Source organism: Schistocerca gregaria, chromosome 3 (genome assembly GCF_023897955.1).
Source record: "Schistocerca gregaria isolate iqSchGreg1 chromosome 3, iqSchGreg1.2, whole genome shotgun sequence".
Taxonomy (NCBI): Eukaryota; Metazoa; Arthropoda; class Insecta; order Orthoptera; family Acrididae; genus Schistocerca; species Schistocerca gregaria.
In genome coordinates this window covers 662,970,597-662,989,708 of record NC_064922.1, presented here as the reverse complement: position 1 = coordinate 662,989,708, position 19,112 = coordinate 662,970,597, and the positions used below count along the sequence as shown (strand labels likewise).

General features: G+C 37.7%; 1 protein-coding gene across 2 annotated transcripts in view; it reads left to right on the top strand.

The window, feature by feature from the left end:
- LOC126356368 (structural maintenance of chromosomes protein 1A) overlaps positions 1-19,112 on the top strand; it is a 179,295-nt gene that overhangs the window by 128,150 nt on the left and 32,033 nt on the right. For both annotated transcript variants that reach the window (XM_050007357.1, XM_050007356.1), the window contains exons 18-19: positions 1,260-1,382; positions 12,686-12,822. In XM_050007357.1, the coding sequence (XP_049863314.1) occupies positions 1,260-1,382; positions 12,686-12,822 (260 nt within the window). The remainder of the gene's footprint in view (positions 1-1,259; positions 1,383-12,685; positions 12,823-19,112) is intronic.

Genomic DNA, 19,112 nt, shown 5'->3' with positions numbered 1-19,112 from the left:
CTAGACCCGGACTGAATATGCTCAGCAGAGTGTGGTTTTTAGACGTCTTCCCCAGAGATTATATGAAGGGCTTATTTCAATAGTGGTACAAGTCCATTACCTCCACTTTTCTGTCTATAATGCTTCAGAAATTAATGGTCAAAAGAACATCTCTTGCAAGAAGCCATATGCTTGAATATTTCTAGTATCTCAACTGCAGATTTTTCAGTGCTCATTTAATTTTAGGACTCTGTATCTCAGAATGAATAAAAATGGACTTGTAGCACTATTGAAATAAGCCCTTCACATTATGCAAGCAGTTAAAATATGGAAACACACAGAACAATTTTACAAGATACACAGGTGTTGCACAAGACTTCACTCTCGTAAAATATCTTAATGACTTTGGTGTCATGATGGGCATCTGGATGCAAAGGTAACTAATAAAATAAAATTTGCCAAATTGTAAAAAAGCTGACCTCATATAGATGGGATAAACTTTAGGGGGAATAAGAACAAGAAATATGCAGTACTACACTTCAGAGTTTCAATGTATGCTGTTCTGCATTAAGTTTTGTCATGATCTTGCTTTATGTTTGTTTACATATCAATCAGTCTTTAAGATTGAGATACAGTATTGAACTACTAATTACTAAGGTTGAATTAATACAAATTTGCATATCTTTTTTTTTTATATATGGTTGCCATATTTAAGTAATGCTCACAGGGAATGAGAACAATTTAGCAGATGGCCACTGGCTGTCAGCTAAACGTGATTCTCTGACTGGGATATCAATGGTTCGCTCCCATCAAAGTGTTGCTCAGACTGTTGCTTGTTCAGCTTGAAACAAAAAAAATTGTAATTAAAAATGTCTCATAAAGCAATATTTATCGTAGATTGCTCAGGCTGCTGACAGCATTGTGAACAAAAAATCTGTCTCACAACAAACTGTCATTTCATCAATGGCTGCTTGTTGGTAGGATACCCTAGTTTGTGGTGCTTGTGACATATATCACATTTTAACGTGTGTTTTATATTCTGTTAAGAGAGCAGTCGTAAAATTTTGTTGTGTATTCTCTACTGTAGCTGACAAAGAACAATGTGGTGTATGTTTTAAAGTTCATTGTGTTGTCAGGACTCCAGCTTAAACTTTTAAAGTTGTTGTAACCATCAGTAGATTCGTGGTTACTCAGAAAATTGCTTTTAAATTATTGTGCTTTTCCTGAAAAGTAAATCAAAGTTCATATGTAACAAATAAATGCGTAATTTTTCGTTTTAGGCAAGACGAGAAATGGGAGGTATAGCAAAGGATATTCAGGCAGCCCAAAAGCAGGTGACAGCTCTAGAGTCCAAAATTGAACAGCGTAGAGCAGATCGCCATAGCATTTTAAAGCAATGTAAGGTACGTATCACACTGGTGTCTCACTTCTTGTTTATGGTACTGATTTTAAAATGCTGACTAAACCATACAGTAGTTACACTAATGTATATGTATTGTATGCTAGAAATTTTTTTTTATCTTATGGATTTCACGTCTAAGGTGGTTGTGTCTGTATCTACTATGATTGTTCGAAGCCCTTATTAGGTTAACCATCACATGTTGCTTCCTCTATGCAGATGTATGGATAAACTGTATTGTGTGCTTTACAATTTTTTGCTGTGGTGTAGCTTGATAGTGGCAAAGGGGGAGAGTTAACAAACTTGTAAAATATGGAATAAATTGTTTAATTTGAAATAAAATAACAGCCTATGCAGGAAAAGGCCTTCCCCAAGGAATCTGCCTATGTTTACTTTCTAGCATGTAATCAATCCCTCAGCAGTAGGTTCTCAAATCTATAGTCCCTGAATGTACTCATTTCGTTGTCCTTTGATGATTGTTGTTGTTGTGGTGATGGTCTTCAGTCCAGAGACTGGTTTTATGCAGCTCTCCATGCTGCTCTATCCTGTGCAAGCTTCTTCATCTCCAACTACTTACTGCAACCTACAGCCTTCTGAATCTGCTTATTGTATTCATCTCTTGGTCTCCCTCTACGATTTTTACTCTCCGTACTGCCCACTAATACTAAATTGGTGATCTCTTGACGCCTCAGTACATGTCCTACCAACCGATCCCTTCTTCTAGTCAAGTTGTGCCACAAATCTCTCTTGTCCCCTGTTCTATTCAGTACCTGCTCATTAGTTACATGACCTACCCATATAATCTTTAGCATTCTTCTGTAGCACCACATTTCGAAAGCTTCTATTCTCTTCTTGTCCAAATTATTTATTGTCCATGTTTCACTTCCATACATGGCTACACTCCATACAAATACTTTCAGAAACTACTTCCTGACACTTAAATCTATACTCGATGTTAACAAATTTCTCTTCTTCAGAAGCGCTTTCCTGGCCATTGCCAGTCTACATTTTATATCCTCTCTACTTCGACCATCATCAGTTATTTTACTCCCCAAATAGCAAAATTCCTTTACTACTTTAAGTGTCTCATTTCCTAATCTAATTCCCTCAGCATCACCCAATTTAATTCAACTACATTCCATTATCCTCGTTTTGCTTTTGTTGATGTTCATCTTATATCCTCCTTTCAAGACACTGCCCATTCTGTTCAACTGCTCTTCCAAGTCATTTGCTGTCTCTGACAGAATTACAATGTCATCGGTGAACCTCAATGTTTTTACTTCTTCTCCACGAATTTTAATTTATACTCCAATTTTTTCTTTCGTTTCCTTTACTGCTCTCTCAATGTACAGATTGAATATCATCGGGGATAGGCTTCAACCCTGTCTCACTCCATTACCAACCACTGCTTCCCTTTCATACCCCTCAACTCTTATAACTGCCATCTGGTTTCTGTACAGATTGTAAATAGACTTTCACTCCCTGTATCTTACCACTGCCACATTCAGAATTTGAAAGAGAGTATTCGTCAACACTGTCAAAAGCTTTCTCTAAGTCTACAAATGTTAGAAACATAGGTTTGCCTTTCCTTAATCTATTTTCTAAGCTAAGTCATAGGGTCAGTATTGCCTCACGTGTTCCAATATTTCTACGGAATCCAAACTGATTTTCCCTGAGGTTGGCTTGTACCAGTTTTACCATTGGTCTATAAAGAATTCGTCTTAGTATATTTCAGCTTTGACTTATTAAACTGATAGTTCGGTAATTTTCTAACCTGTCAGCACCTATTTTCTTTGGGATTGGAATTATTATATTCTCCTTGAATGAAGTCTGAGGGTATTTCGCCTGTCTCGTACATCTTGCTCACCAGATGGTAGAGTTTTGTCAGGCTGGTTCTCCCAAGGCTATCAGTAGTTCTAATGGAATGTTGTCTACTCACAGGGCCTTGTTTTGACTTTGGTCTTTCAGTGCTCTGTCAAACTCTTCACGCAGTATCATGTCTCCCATTTCATCTACGTTCTCTTCCGTTTCCATAATATTGTCCTCATGTACATCGCCCTTGTATAGACACTCATATCCTTCCACCTTTCTGCTTTCCCTTCTTTGTTTAGAACTGGTTTTCCATCTGAACTCTTGATATTCATGCAGGTTCTTCTCTTTTCTCCAAAGGTCTCTTTAATTTTCTTGTAATCAGTATGTTCCCTACCCCTAGTGATATATGCCTCTGCATCCTTACATTTGTTCTCTAGCCATCCGCGCTTATCCGTTTTGCACTTCCTGTCGATCTCATTTTTGAGACATTTGTACTTTTTTTTCTGTTTCATTTACTGCATTTTTATACTTTCTCATTTCATCAATTAAATTCAATATTTCTCCTGTTACCCAAGGATTTCTACTAGCCCTTGCTTTTACCTACTTGATCCTCCGCTGCCTTCACTATTTCATCTCTCAAAGATACCCATTCTTCTTTTACTGTATTTCGTTCCTCCATATTTGTCAATTGTTCCCTAATGCTCTCTCTGAAACTCTGTACAACCTCTGGTTTAGTCAGTTTATCCAGGTCCCATCTCCTTATATTCCCACCTTTTTGCAGTTTCTTCAGTTTTAATTTACAGCTCATAACCAACAGATTGTGGTCAGAGTCATTATCTGCCCCTGGAAATGTATTACAATTTAAAAGCTAGTTCCTAAATCTCTGTCTTACCATTATGTAATCTATCTGAAACCTTCCAGTGTCACCAGGCCTCTTCCATGTGTATAACCTTCTTTCATGATTCTTAAACCAAGTGTTAGCTATGATTAAGTTATGCTCTGTGCTGAATTCTACCAGACGGCTTCCTCTTTCATTCCTTACCCCCGTTGCATATTCGTCCACTACTTTTCCTTCTCTTCCTTTTTCTACTATCGAATTCTAGTCTCCCATGACTATTAAATTTTTGTCGTCTCCCATGACTATTAAATTTTTGTCTTCCTTCACTAGCTGAATAATTTCTTTTATCTCATAATACATTTCTTCAATCTCTTTGTTATCTGCGGAGCTAGATGGCATATAAACTTACACTACTGTGGTAGCCATGGGCTTCGTGTCTGTCTTGGCTACAATAATGTGTTCACTGTGCTTTTCGTAGAAGCTTACCTGCATCGCTCTTATTTTTTTATGCATTATTAAACCTACTCCTGCATTACGCCTGTATTCACCTGACCAGAAGACTTGTTCCTCCTGCCTCCAAACTTCACTAATTCCCACTATATCTAACATTAACTTATCCATTTTCCTTTTTAAATTTTCTAAGCTACCTGGCCAATTAAGGGATCTGACATTTCACGCTCCAGTCTATAGAATGCCAGTTTCGTTTCTCCTGATAACGACGTCCTCCTGAGTAGTCCTCGCCCAGGGATCCGAATGGTAGACTATTTTACCTCCGGAATATTTTACCCAAGACAACACTATCATCATTTAACCATACAGTAAAGCTGCATGCCCTCAGGAAAAATTATGGCTGTAGTTTCCCCCTTGCTTCCTTGCTTTCACTGTTCGCCATACCATCGCAGCTAGGCTGTTTTGGTTAATTTTACAAGGTCAGATCAGTGAATTGTCCAAACTGTTGGCCCTGCAACTACTGAAAAGGCTGCTGCCCCTCTTCAGAAACCATATGTTTGTGTGGCCTCTTAACAGCTACCCCTCCAATGTGGTTGCCCCTGCAATACGGGTATCTTTATTGCTGAGGCACGCAAGCCTCTCCTTCAACAGCAAGGTCCATGGTTCATCATTTCATAATATTTGTTTATTATTAGCTTCCAGCAGTTTAATGTTAGCTTCTGTTAGATTCCAGCAGTTTATTATTTGCTTCCACCAGAAATAAAAACACTTATCTACTGAACTCGAACATGGCCACTCGGAAACAAAATACAGTGCCGTCTGAACCAACTGCCAGTTGCTCAGTCACTCTGTTAGTACTGCCGTTAGCTGTCTTCCTTCAGCTGAAGCAGTGTCCTTTATTATGGTGGCTTGTGCGGTCATTCCTGTGCCTTCAGTCAAGCCATATTTGTGAATTACATAATGTCTTTTGAATCAAATTATCTCTTATACAGTTTCAAAATACACTAGAGGCCAGTTTTAGGGAAGATTTGGTGCATCAAATAGAATTCCGGGACCCTCACAGATTGCCACTTCAGACCATGATTGTAAATACTGGTTGCACCTATCAGACATGCTGATTCAGGGGCTGATGCATATGGAAACTAAATTGCTACAAAAATCGTAAAATAAAAACTGAAAAAATGTGGTTGATTTCTACTATTTTGTTGAAAACTGTCATTTTGAGACAGCTGCCCACAAAATACAGGTTGATTCTTGCAAAGAAGAAAACAGCAACCAGGCACAATTAATAATGCTATTTACTCACACAAATAACACTGTTACCAGTTTCAGAACCACAGGTTCATCTTCAGATTGCTGTTGAATGTCTGGATGCTCATTTGTGTCTGTTTACATTAGCTTTTGTCTCTTTATTCCTCTGTGTGGTGAAAGTTCCTTGGGGCGATGTTACCCTAACGCAGAATTAAATGTGAGAAACAGCCCATTTAACTGTAACTGTACCTAATGATGGTCGAATACAGTGTAAACAGGTCTGTAATGTAGCTGTGTTTCAGTTTTGCATTAAACAATGGAAACTAGAATATTAACAACATATGTTGCTAGTTTTGTGTTACTTATGTAAGTAATCTAAAACTAAAAAGGTAGAAGTGTTGTAATATCAAATTGGGTAAAGCTATACAAAGAGAGATACCCTGCGGGATTGACTTTTTGAAACTATCTGTACAGCGATCTAGTTTAAGTTCCCACATATCACGCCCCACAGCCTTTCACCCTGGTGTGGGGGGGGGGGGGGGGGGGAGCTCTTGTCTGCAAATAACTGGAAAAAAAATGGAATTTCACTTGATGCTCTACGGCTTTAAAAAAGAGGTGTTATGCTGACTGGGTGTGTAGTGGAATGGCTAAAGTACACTCCTCACATGCTAAACCTTGTCGGTTCGAATCTCATCAGGTGCTTTGAATTTTTGTTTTATTTGTAAGTGTTTATCAAAATAACTTACATAATTATTTTTATTCAGTTAATTGGTTTAAATGTAAACTTTTATTTAGATTCCTTTGTCACATAATCGTAATCATCATATTCACTTTTCCATGTGCTCTCATTTTTCATCTGATCATACTTGTGCATGTGAATTTGCTGTTGAATTTAACTATTTTTATTTGTCTGTCATAATAATTAAACATCTGAAAACTTTGAGGTCTCTGTTAAAAAACAAAAGACAAAATAATCTATTTATATTGAATGTGCAATGTCAAAAGTGTATTTTTTGTTAGAAGATGTAAATTTTTTTGAGTGGTAATTGTCATACAAATCCTTAGAGACAAATTTATATTGCTTTACAGATAAAATAATACAGATGAAGATTCAAAAGAAAGAAAGTATTATAAGTACCATATTTGCCAGCACCTAAGGGCACCAGTGTATAAGACATAATCCCCCCTTTTTAATTTTTTTGTGAAAAAATTTCTCACTTAATACATCTACTGCAAAACAGTTATAACACATATGTGCACATACATCAAATATCTAGGTAATATAAGTAGGAAAATGTGCTCAACTTTTAAATTTTTTCCTCAAAACTACAAAATTCATCCTCAGAGCTGAAAGTAGAAATACTTGAAGTTGCCACGTTAGAGTCTCAATCCCCATACAATAAGTAACTGTCTGTGCCATCTAGTGCTTTACAGGCTCCACCTTTATTAAACAATTTAATCACTGTTTCAGCTTCTGTAGAGTCTCGTGAAGCTTCGACCCGTACACACACTACCTCACAGTGTAGTGTGGAAATTTGTAGATTACATCCATCTGTTCCACTCTGCCTTCATTATTCCCTCAAGTGGTCTGTTCATACGTACATCAAATGGGTGAAGTAAACTACCTAGCTCCCCTGAAATGACTGTAATGAGTCTTCCGTACATCCAGTGTATTTTTAACATCTTCTGTTCTGTGAGAACGAAATTGATCTCATACTAACAAGTCAGGTTTCTTGAGTAGGCCTCCATGTCGCTTAGACCAAATTTTGTCTATCCACAATCTCATTCCTCCTCCATCCATCCAGACATCATTGTATATATGGACGAATTTTCCTTTTGGTGGTTGTTCCCCAGGAAGTGTCTTTTAAAAATCAGAAATAGGGGCTTTTTTTTTGTCCCATCAGCATAGCAGGATAGAACAACTGTTTAATAAAACTTTTCATGTCCTGAAGTTGTAACAATAATGCTTTTTGTACCCTTAGAATCCACAGTTCTGTTAGAAGGCACTTTATAGGTTTCCACCATCTCATCCATGTTTCCGGCTTGTGAAAGTTCAAACTATTCTCTTTTCCTTGCATTAATGATGAATTGATGAAATTCAACAATTTGTTCTTCGTACTTGGCTGGCATCCCCTGTGATATTTTTCTCATGGTCCACATACAAAGCCAATACTACTACTTAAATCCTGAACGCCATTATGTTGATCTACTAAAGTCAGCGATCCCTTTGTTAGTGGAAATTGCTTTCTCTCAGTGAATGATCATTTTCATAGAAACTGAAATTCGTGTGCTTTTCTGTTCTCTAAAAAACAAGTATTAAGTTCTGCTTCAGGTTTTGGTCATTCAACTGTTCCATTTCTCAGTACATGTTTACTGTGAGGTGATTTTTTTTCTAAATATCTTCCTGAGTTCGCCAAGCTCTTTTCATTTTTAGGGTTCCGTACCTCAGATGGTAAAAACAGATCCCTCATGGCATCACCTTGATGTCCGTATGTCTTTGTCCAACTGTTCGAAAACCTTTCTCTCAGGGCTGTGTAGATGTACCAAGTTGAAGTTTATGTCACATATAATGGTTTATGGTTCCTTGATGGTGTAATAAGTGTCATCTTCTAAGTCAATGTAGTCAAAAGATTTGTCCATTTATCACATGTTTTGATACTTGCAAACTCGCTCATTATACCCTATTAAGTACTTGCCATTGGTTTAGAATCCTGAGATTAACTGTCCATTCTTCCCTGCATCTGTCAAGTCCCCTTTCTTCTAAGAAATGGATAGACATATCAGATTGAAATTTATGTCACATGCTAAGGTCTTTAGTCACTTCACATTATAATAAATGGTAAGCTTCTAAGTCAGTGCAGTCAAAAGATGCAGCCATTTATGTCTCATACTTTGATACTTTCAAACTCACTAATAATGACCTATAGGGTACTTCCCCTTATGTAGAATCATGAAGTTTGGCCAGAGGAAGGTTTCACAGAACTAGTAAAGGAAATAAAAATCAGAGAATTGTTAATATATAATTATATTCCATGAAAAAATTTTCTTTTTTTCACTTGATGTGAGACTTCGAACTTGAAAGTAAAACATTCCTGTAGGTCTTTGAATCACTGACCAATATCTTGCCAGTATCAGTGTCAGTAACAGGCAAAAATCCTGTGATTCTAGATCCCCAGAATGGATGAACTTTCTGTATACATAATTAAGTTTTTACAGAATCCTCAGTGTGTAGTCGTACTCACTCCTGGTCAATTTTGATTCAGTTGGAGATGGCCCAAAATGCATTTCTGCAGCCATGTTTCCATGCTCTTTAGTGTATGCAATCACTTGCAGTTTAAGTGCAATAGTATAGCAATACCATTTTTCAGTCATAGTTTGCAAATGAAACCACCGTACAGGAGTGAAGTAAGTGGATTTCCGCACTAAACACAGCAGTAACTGAAGCTTGAATGAACAGTATAAAAAACCATTAATGACAACATACATGCATACATCAAACTCTATACAACTGGAATGCTCAAAATTCGCAAGGAAGCTAACAGTGAATTGCTTCCAGCCAGAACATAGAAATTTTGAATTGAGCTTATAGGCACCTACATTAACTTGCAACCAGCTTATACAGCAACAAATACAATAAAATGAAATTCAGTCAAAATGAGGAACAGAAATAATGAATGTGGTAATATGGTCAAAATTAATTCACTAAAATAATTCAGGTCACATGAGCAAATATTCCAAGTGGAAAAAGAATTGTCGGAAGAAAAATGAGAATAAATGGAAAAGTTAATATGGTGGTTAAAATGGTGTGAAAAAGGAATGGAAATTAAAAAAATTACACTGAAAGCAATTAATTGTATAAAAATAACCAATAAAGATTTTAAAATAAAAAAATTCTAGTGCCTGACAAAATGCGAACCCACAACCTTCTGCATGTGAAGAGTCTACCTTAACCATTATACTATGCAACCAGTCTGTGTAACATTCCTCTTTTAAAGCTGTATGGTATCAAGTGAAATTCCAACATCTCTCTTCATCAATTAATCTCAAATGAGGACTCACCAGGGTGAATGGCTGCAGGGTATATCAGGGACCTTAACCTACATTGCCATAAAAGTGATTTCGAAATGTTAATCTCACCACTGGGCGCCTCTCCTTGTAAGTTTAAATTTCAGCAGGTCCACAGCTCACCCCTGTGTCTGCCACAAAAAATCAAGGAAGTAGGAGTTAATGCAGATGACATACTGATTTGTTTATAACAATTTGCTACAAAAAAATGCAATTAAGAAGAAACTAAAGGACTTTGGAAAAGTATCCAATTATCTGTGCACTCCAGTAATAAGAATTTTTGGATGGACCAATCCCATTATGTAAATCAGATTTTGTAAAAATGCAACATTGAGAACTGCCATATGGTACCCACACCGCTAAATAACAGTCAAGTAATAACTCTTGAAATAAGCCCTAAAACAGAAAGAGAAAAAGCTGCCATGAAGAATGTCCCACACAGAGGAGGCATAAGTAATCTAATATATGCTCAACTAGGTACTGAAGAAGATGTAGCATATGTGGTTCAGGTGGTGAGTTGGTTTGATAATAACCCAGGAGCACCCCCATTGGCTAATTGCAAAGAGAATCCTATGATATCTGAAGAGAACTAAATATTTTAAACTACAATTTTCAAAAAATGAAAACTGTGACTTAAGGATTCCCTGATGCTGACTGGGCTGGGGACACTGTAGATGGAAAATTTACCACCAGTTTCTTGTTTATGTCACAAGGTGCTGCAGTTTCATGGAGTAACAGAAAACTATCACCAGTAGCTCTCTAGACAGTAGAGCAGAGTACATGGCATTAAGTTCTGCCTGTGAGGAACCACTTTGGTTCTGAAGGCTGCAAAGAGAAATACCCCTTTTTCCAAACGTGAGCCTGATTAAATAGTTTTGTGTCAACAAAGGTGCAATTGATCTGCCAAAGACATGTGGATACAAAGGTCCCACTAAACACATTGACACCAAGCATCATTTTTACAGATAAAAAACTGATTCAGGAGAAATCACAGTGGAGCAAATTTCAACAAATGGAATGGCTGCAGACATGATAATGAAGAAGTCGCCTCCATACATCGTCAACTAACTTTGTAGCGGAGGTGTTGAAGGTTATGGTATAGAACCAATGCCTCTACCAGAAGATTCATTTTTGTTGGGGGATACAAGACGACTTAGATAAAATTTCTAACTGGGGTGATGAATGGCAGCTTGCTCTAAATGTAGGAAAATGTAAGTTAATACTAAAGAGGAAAAAAAACAATCCTGTAATGTTTCAACACGCCATTATTAATGTGTTGCGTGCCACAGTCACATCGATAAACTATCTAAGTGTATTGTTACATCGACTTGGGAGAATTATGGGAAAATATAGCTCATCAATAAAAGAGGCAGTGTATAGAACACTAGTGCAACCCAATATCCCTGCTGAAGCAATGGATCCTTACTATCTAGAGCAGAATTTCAAACAAAATCCATAATAAAAGGATTCAAAAAGTGCTGTATGTCCACTGTTGTGGATCACTGACACCCAAACCTTCAGTTGTCAGGCATGCAGAGAAGAACCAGACATTGTATGTCAATGGAGTATCAACTAAAACTCATTTAGTTCATACTACATGCTGTCGTCTAGCAGAAAGAGCGTAAATATTAATTAAAAGAAACACCAGAAGTACGGAACATCCCAAAAGCATAACTGTGAGTACCAAGAGTCCTGGGTTTGAACCCTAACAATGTCAGTTTTTTTTAATTGTGTTTTATTCTGGAAAGTGTGACATGGGATCGTGTATATATGACATCTAAAAGGGCTGTTTGGTGTTTGCAGCAATGTTCTCTTGGCAGTCTGCTTTCACTTCATTTCTTTGAAAGTAGTAAACCTATAGAGCACCTTTATAATTCCACAGAATATACAATCAGAACAGAAAAATAAAGAAACAACTGCATCACACATGCAGAAGTAATGGTAGAATAATAATTAATAATAAACAAAATGATAACATCAGTAATAGCTACATAACATTCAACTAATGAAGCAAAAGCAGGCTGTCATACGAACATTGTTACAAACTCTGAGAAGTCGTTTTACATGTCAAGAAAATGTTCTCCTATATAACAGTTTAATGCACAAACAGTTAAAAAAAAAAAAAAAAAAAGCGGGACCGTTGATACAACTGAACACACTTATCTTCTCACCCATGCGAGATCTACAATACAATCTCTCACAGATACACTTTTCTTCAGCTCTGTAATTCTGGTGATACTTTTATTAAATCATTTACGCATTTTATACTGGACAGCAGCACACACACCAAGAACCAAGTCAGTGTTTTGGTTCATATTCTATCGACACACGTTTGGTACCGATCTGAGTGTCTGACATCTGGAGGTTTGGGTGTCAGAATATGACGTGATGTGGGACTGCCTGAAAGAAAGAATTGGCAGTAGAAGAGTGGTGTGAAGATTGTGGTGGTGGTGGTGATAGGGCTAGGAACAATAATAGAAGTTGTCAAGAGAAAAATGTGTGCAAACAATTTCTGTTTGTTCTTCTTTTACCAAAATGTGGAAAATTAACAAATGATATAAGATCACAATTGGTAATGTTGACTTTATTTGGCAGAGTGTCATATACTTTATATCAGTAAATCAGTTTGTAATTTTGATTAATTAGACAGTGGTAAAAATAAACCTCAAGAAGCCTTTTCAAAATAGTGGATCCTCTTACATTCAGGGTCATCCTATGACCGGATAAGTACAGTACTCTTCAAACCCCACATTCCTTTAAAGATGTGCTGGTTTTGGCTTGTAGCAATTTTTTTTTTTTTTATTAAGTTGTTATGCAAGGTAAAGTTATATTGTCAGTTAAATATTTTTGTATTACTTGAGCAGCTGTAAACACAAACTTTTTCAATTTAGATGGAAGATATTGCAATACCAATGCAACGTGGTAATATGGAAGACATTGCACAAGAAACATCCACTGGGGACAATACAGAAACAACTTCAGAAACGAACTCGCTTAGCACACAACAGATTTATGATAGAGAAAGCCGGTGAGTAGTCTTATGTTGCATACTGTTAATAAAATAGAAAGAAACTTCCACATGGGAAAAATATCTTAAAAACAAAGATTCCAAGACTTACCAAGCGGGAAAGCGCCGGTAGATAGGCACAATGAATAAAACACACAAACACACACACAGAATTTGAGCTTTCGCAACCGGCGGCTGCCTCTTTCCTGACGAAGCAGCCACCAGTTGCGAAAGCTCAAATTCTGTGTGTGTGTTTGCATAATGTTAATATTTTCATGGACTTTCTCTGTCTTCAAGAATGATTCTATCACTACTACAAGTTGCTTTTTAAACTGTTCTTGCCATTTTAGCAATTATTTTCATATATCATGTTATTAATAGTTATTGAATGAGATGTTGTGTATTTATGCTGTGAGGAATGTAGTTTCTCTCTTTTTGTAAATTTTGTTTTCATGGTTTTGATAACAGCGCTGTATAGATGAACTACATTGGGTTAGATATTGACAATGTGTTTCGTAGCTATTAGACATGAAATACCTCAGTCTGAAGTAAAATAACTTTACAGATTCTATTTGAGGCAGAGAAATAAAATTGTCCTTACTTTTAGTGATTACATCCAGTTGCCACAGGATACCTAAGACATCATCAGAGGGGTCCTAATGCTAGTTCCATTTATAGCATTTGGTAGGTCACAGGTGCCTCCTAGGTCATATAAAATGGTGAGTACTCCAGGGAGATCATTCTACATTGGCCGAGTTCACGTTTGCTGAATCCAGGATCAGGAACAGGCAGTTTTCCGAATGCTGCCAGACCTCTGTAACTGTAGTGTCTCTGCTTGCATCAGTGACCACCGTGTAGTGCAGTGGTGTAATCTTACGTTGTGGTACAAGGAGTGAGAATCTTATCCCAACAGCATGTATTGTGAGTTGTTAGCAAGCCACCTGTGGGGTACGAGTCACACCCTAATTGGCTGAGCCATACTCAGGCAAGTGGGCCTCTGTCTGGGTGAATTCCTATATTTCTAGGTGCTTGTGGGGAACATCCTGGAGAATCTGTCACACAAAAACACTGCCAACAAAATGCATATGCTGTTTGGGACCAATTCCACCCTTGAATGAAAGTGGCTTAAGATAGCCCACTAATAGCTTCAGCTCAGAATAAATACCTATGAATAACAGGACACTTAATATGTCTCATAATGTGTTTTTGGGTGGTAAAACACTGACAGGAAGCTTAGAAAGTGTGTCTCCTTTTACACGCATAAAGGGTTGAATTGTATAGCAGGTACACTGAAATCATTTAAGTGTTGGTAATGGAATACTATTGGTGGAAACAGAGGCATCACATCTAACTGAACAAAAAACAGCAGGCAAAGTGCTATGCAAATACCTAATTTTGGTGGAACTGCACAACATAAACTGTAGTAAGACGATCATTTTATGCATTAGCGTAATGCACAAAGATGTGCAGGAGCCAAAGGAAGAATGGTTAGAGGTTGACATGACAAACCTCAAAAACATCCTGAAGTGACTGAAAAGTGAACTAGTAGAAACAGTTTTATTTGTCCTGACCTTCAGTTCTCCAACTTTGCCTGAACATACAACAGCTGGGTTCATCCACTGGAAAGTTGTCTGCCCCTAACCTAGTGTGTTCCAGGGGACAGTAGTACCATTATGGACACATCCACAGCAGGAAGCAATACATGTACAAGAAACACATTTTAAATCATTCGTCAGATGGCCACCTGCTCCTATGTTGAAGGGATTATAGCCTACACCAAAAGTATCACTCAAGTGATGAGAGAGAGAGAATGATGAGTAGTCATCTTCATTGATGGCAATTGATGTCATGGCGTGCCTTAAGCCTTTAGTTGCTGCGTGTTCACTGTATGCGTCCTCCATGAACTGTTAATCAGAAACTCTCATTAACATTATCATACAATTCCTGTTGCCGTTTCTCCACTGTGGTAGTTGCAGTGCACACCATTTGTTGTTAGGTTCTTCTGTTGCTTGACTCTGCTATCAAGTTGTTAAAGGTTTCTTGTTCTGAATATGCACTTACACTAGGACACATTTAAGCACTAACACCAGATTGTTCTCCAACATCAGTATTTAATTATACTCTCCATATTGTGTGCACACAGGACACCTCTGTGGGAAGTGGATGGTGATCTGCATTCCAGTGACCACTTCCAACCTGAATAAATGTAACAGAAAGAGCAGTTCCTTAAAGACAACTGTAGAGATGTGTGCTCAGTAAAGCAAACTGGACACTGTAAAGCCAGCTGCCTTTATCTGACCATAGAGAACATTCACATATGCATTTATCATGTCACCAACACAATCCATCACACATGTCAAAGTGTTCAGGACAGCTAAGAAGACAGGATGCTCCCCACAATCAGGGAGACATGCCGAGCATTATGGAGTGCAGGCTGTCATATAAGAACCTAGCAGCCTTTTGGTCGCAAAAACAATAATATAAAAGAGAGCAAGAAAAGAATGTGCAGAAATTTCTGAAAGATCTATAAGATCTATAAATCATTTTCATTAAGCCTCCAATCGTATGGAAGCCTTTATAGGATTTCAGGCAAGGAGCAAGGTGTGCAGTAACTTAAATAATGAATGATGATATACTCAGGACCAATAATACACACATTTTGTAAAGACTTTGTAGAAACTTGCTTATGTGAGCCTTTAAATAGGCATTGCGGACAATGCCACAGTCAATAGTCAGTCATCATCAAATCACCACTATTAGTGCATTTAGATGTGAAGATATTAGTTACTGACTGGATTTTTAGAAAAGTAACAAACATTGTGAACTGCAAGCTGATAAGCTGTAATTTAAATTTCTGAAATGGCAACTCGGTTATTGAAGATTTGTACAACATCTATTCTATTGTTGACTGAACCATAGAGAAAGACATTATATGAGGTATAAAAATCAGTGGATAGATAGCTCCTCAGCCAGTTTCAGTATCTGTTCAGGAGACGTCATTGTACCATTGATAACCTTACCTTGCTGGAGATCACTATAAGTATCTTCTTCAATGTTTAAGAAGGCTGCAATACTGCTGGGAGACATAATACTCTTGGCCATCTTCACATATAGGGCTCAAAGGGACTTGTTCCAGATTACCACAGTCCCTCCAGTGCCAATATTGTTTTAGATATACAGACTGTAATTTCCTGGCCATTCGTTTTATGTGAGAGAATAGTGTATTTCAAAGCTGTGTTTTAAATGTGACTTACTTTCCCAAGTTAAGGAGCCCCTACTTATGGACAGCTATGCCATTTCCTGCTCTTTCTTGTTTCCCAGCAATCAGACAGCAGTCTCAACTAGCTGATAAGTATAGATTCTAAATGTTGTACAGAAAAATCTGTCCTTATTATCAGTTCAAATCAGGTTTCCCACCTTCCAGATAATAAAATGAGGTGTGCCATTTTCAGTTCTAAAGATTCACTGAGATTCTTGGGCCTCTTATTGTTTTGATGAAGGTCTTAGTTGGCACATCAAAGGAAACTGAAGGCAAACCCTCAAAACACTGGGTATTGTAAAATGTGTAATCAACAGGACATTGGGAAAGAACAGAAAATATCTATTCTTTTAGAACCTTTGTGTGATCCTGGTTCAATTTTGGTTGTACAGTATACAGGGTTCACTATGAGGGAATCAGGCTGGCAAAAGTAGGCATTTAGGACAAGCCGCATTCCTAGCCTCTGTTTCCGTCATGACAAACCACCACTTGATACCAGGTGGCAGCTGCTTGTGGTGCAACAGGCATGTAAGACCACCTCCCTCCTACAACCACCCGTAAACCATATGATTGCTCATCTACCCATGGAGCAATTTTTTAATAATAATTTGAGAGTAATGTAGACCTTCGGGATTTCTATAAAGAACACCTTATAGATTTTGGTGTGATGAATGTAAATGTTTTATGCCAAGAATATTAGCAAAAGTATAGATAGCTACTCACCATAAAGATGGTGTGTGAAGTTGAAGACAGACACAACAAAAAGACTGTTATGCTTTTATCTTTCATTGAAAGCCTTATTCAGAAAAGAAAACACACAGATATTCATAAAAGTAAGTGCACTTAACGCACATGACTGCCGTCTCCAGTAGCTTGGACTGGTATGCAACTATTATGTTGAACAGAATTAGCAACCTGGAGTAGGGTGAATCAGGGGGAGGGATAGAAGGGAATTGGGGGGGGGGGGCTGTCTGGCAGTGTGTGCAGGGATTAGATAGAGGTGTGACAAACTTGCTAGATGCTGTGTCAGGAGACTGTGTGTGTGGGGGGTGGGGTGGGGGGGTAATAGGGAGCAGGGAAAGGGAAAGATGGGCAGGTGCATTGGATGAGGCCGGTTCACAGTGAGGATGGGGTATGTGAATAAGGAGAAGGTGAAAGGACACTGTTGGATGGAGGGTGTGGGGACAGTAGATTAGCGTAGGTTGAGGTTGGGATGATTTTGAGAATGGGAAATGTTTGTAGGGATAACACTCTTCTGTATGGTTCAGAAAAGGTGGTGGTTGAGGGGAGAATCCAGATGGCTTGGATTGTGAAGCAACTATTGACATTAAGGATACAGGGTACTTTTCCAGCTCAATACTATGTAAAAATCAACACCTATATCGTTCAGGCACTGTTTATAGTGTATATTTTTACAGATATTTTGTTGGTATCAGGTAATGCAGCACACTTTCTAAAAAAATTTAGAAGTATTTGAATATTTTTGAACCTGATTTGGCTTATTAAAAAATACAAAGAAACTGGTGCAATTTTTTTTTCCAAAATGCTTCCTCAAATTGAGGTACCCTTGAATCCAATGTTATACATTTGAAGGAGACCATATTTTTACCAGATATGCATGATATGATGGCTGAGGTACTAGACCTATTTAATTCCACCTATTATGTATATTACAAGGATAAAAAAGTATCACATCTTACACTTTAATTTTTATAATTTTTTTCCTAATAAAAATGTCATTTTTCTGTAATTTAGTTGATTCTGAAGTAAAGCTTAGGTCTACTACATAAGTATGGACTATTCCAAGTTACAGAAAAAAAATTAGAGAAATGCTTTATAAATTTTAGGAAATATTTGGACCTAAATTCTGAAAAATACAACTTGCAGAAAATTGCGAATGAAGATATGAGTCCAAATAAAGTGTCTCAGAGCATTCCTGAAGCATAGTTTTCATCCTGCAGCATTTCATCATCTTCAAGCTTCCCCTTGGCATTCCTTTTGGCACTTCTTGCTTCTTTGGTAATTTGAAGAGCGAATCTTTCAGCTTCATGCACCCGTTATCTATCACACGCGAGCAGTTGATCTTCCATATTAGAGCCACATTTTATGCCTAAATTTCTCAGAACCAACCTTCATATCACTCCATCATTGAAACATATCACTGCGTCTAGTACACCAACTGTTAATGTATTTAGTCCTACAAATACATTTTTGGGTAATCTTTCCCAAATGCAATGGTTGAAACATTTTCTTTTTTATCCTGAGTGCCCCCATGAAGACATTAACCAAGCAAAACAGGGTCACTCAGGTCTCTAAATATTGGTTTTATTTCATTCATAACAGGCCCAGGAAGGGAATACTTATGTTAGTATATTTGACCACTTTCTATTGCTTTTTTGGTAACCACACCAAAAATCTGCTCCTTTAGGGCAAAGACCGTGATCAGAGTGGTCATCTGTGGACATCTTATGAAAGTAGGTGGCCCATACAGCTTCAGAGGTGCAGTTCATCTAATGGCCAGGCCATAATAACTCGGAAGGAGGTCTATTTCATTTTCTGTTAATCTGCCTCGGTCAGACAGATTTTCCATCGGATAGCAACTTTCCTTTCATTTCTCTTAATAGCTTCCTCAGTCTAGCACCCATCCCCTTTTGAACATGCCCACAACACTCCAGTTTTGTTACCAAGGTATCACCCTAAACATTGAACTCATTAATTTTATTGAAACCTTTAGAGTCCCCATTGCCTAGATACTTTGTATATCTAACTTTATAAACGGGCACCAACCTCTGAAGTATTTTTGGATCTCCATCATGCTCCATACCTCCACTTCAACAATCATAATTCTTAGAACACTGACATTCAATACGTCCTTCAGTGTTACCATGGCAGGTGTGGCAGTACGTAGATAAGCACTCAACATCATCAACTTTTCCATTCTCCATAGAAGTAGCACTTAAAACACAATTCAAGGAACCACGTTCTCGAGATTGCCATGTCCCATCAAGTGCAGTGGCAATGTCCCTGGTTCCACTAATATTTACAGTTTCTT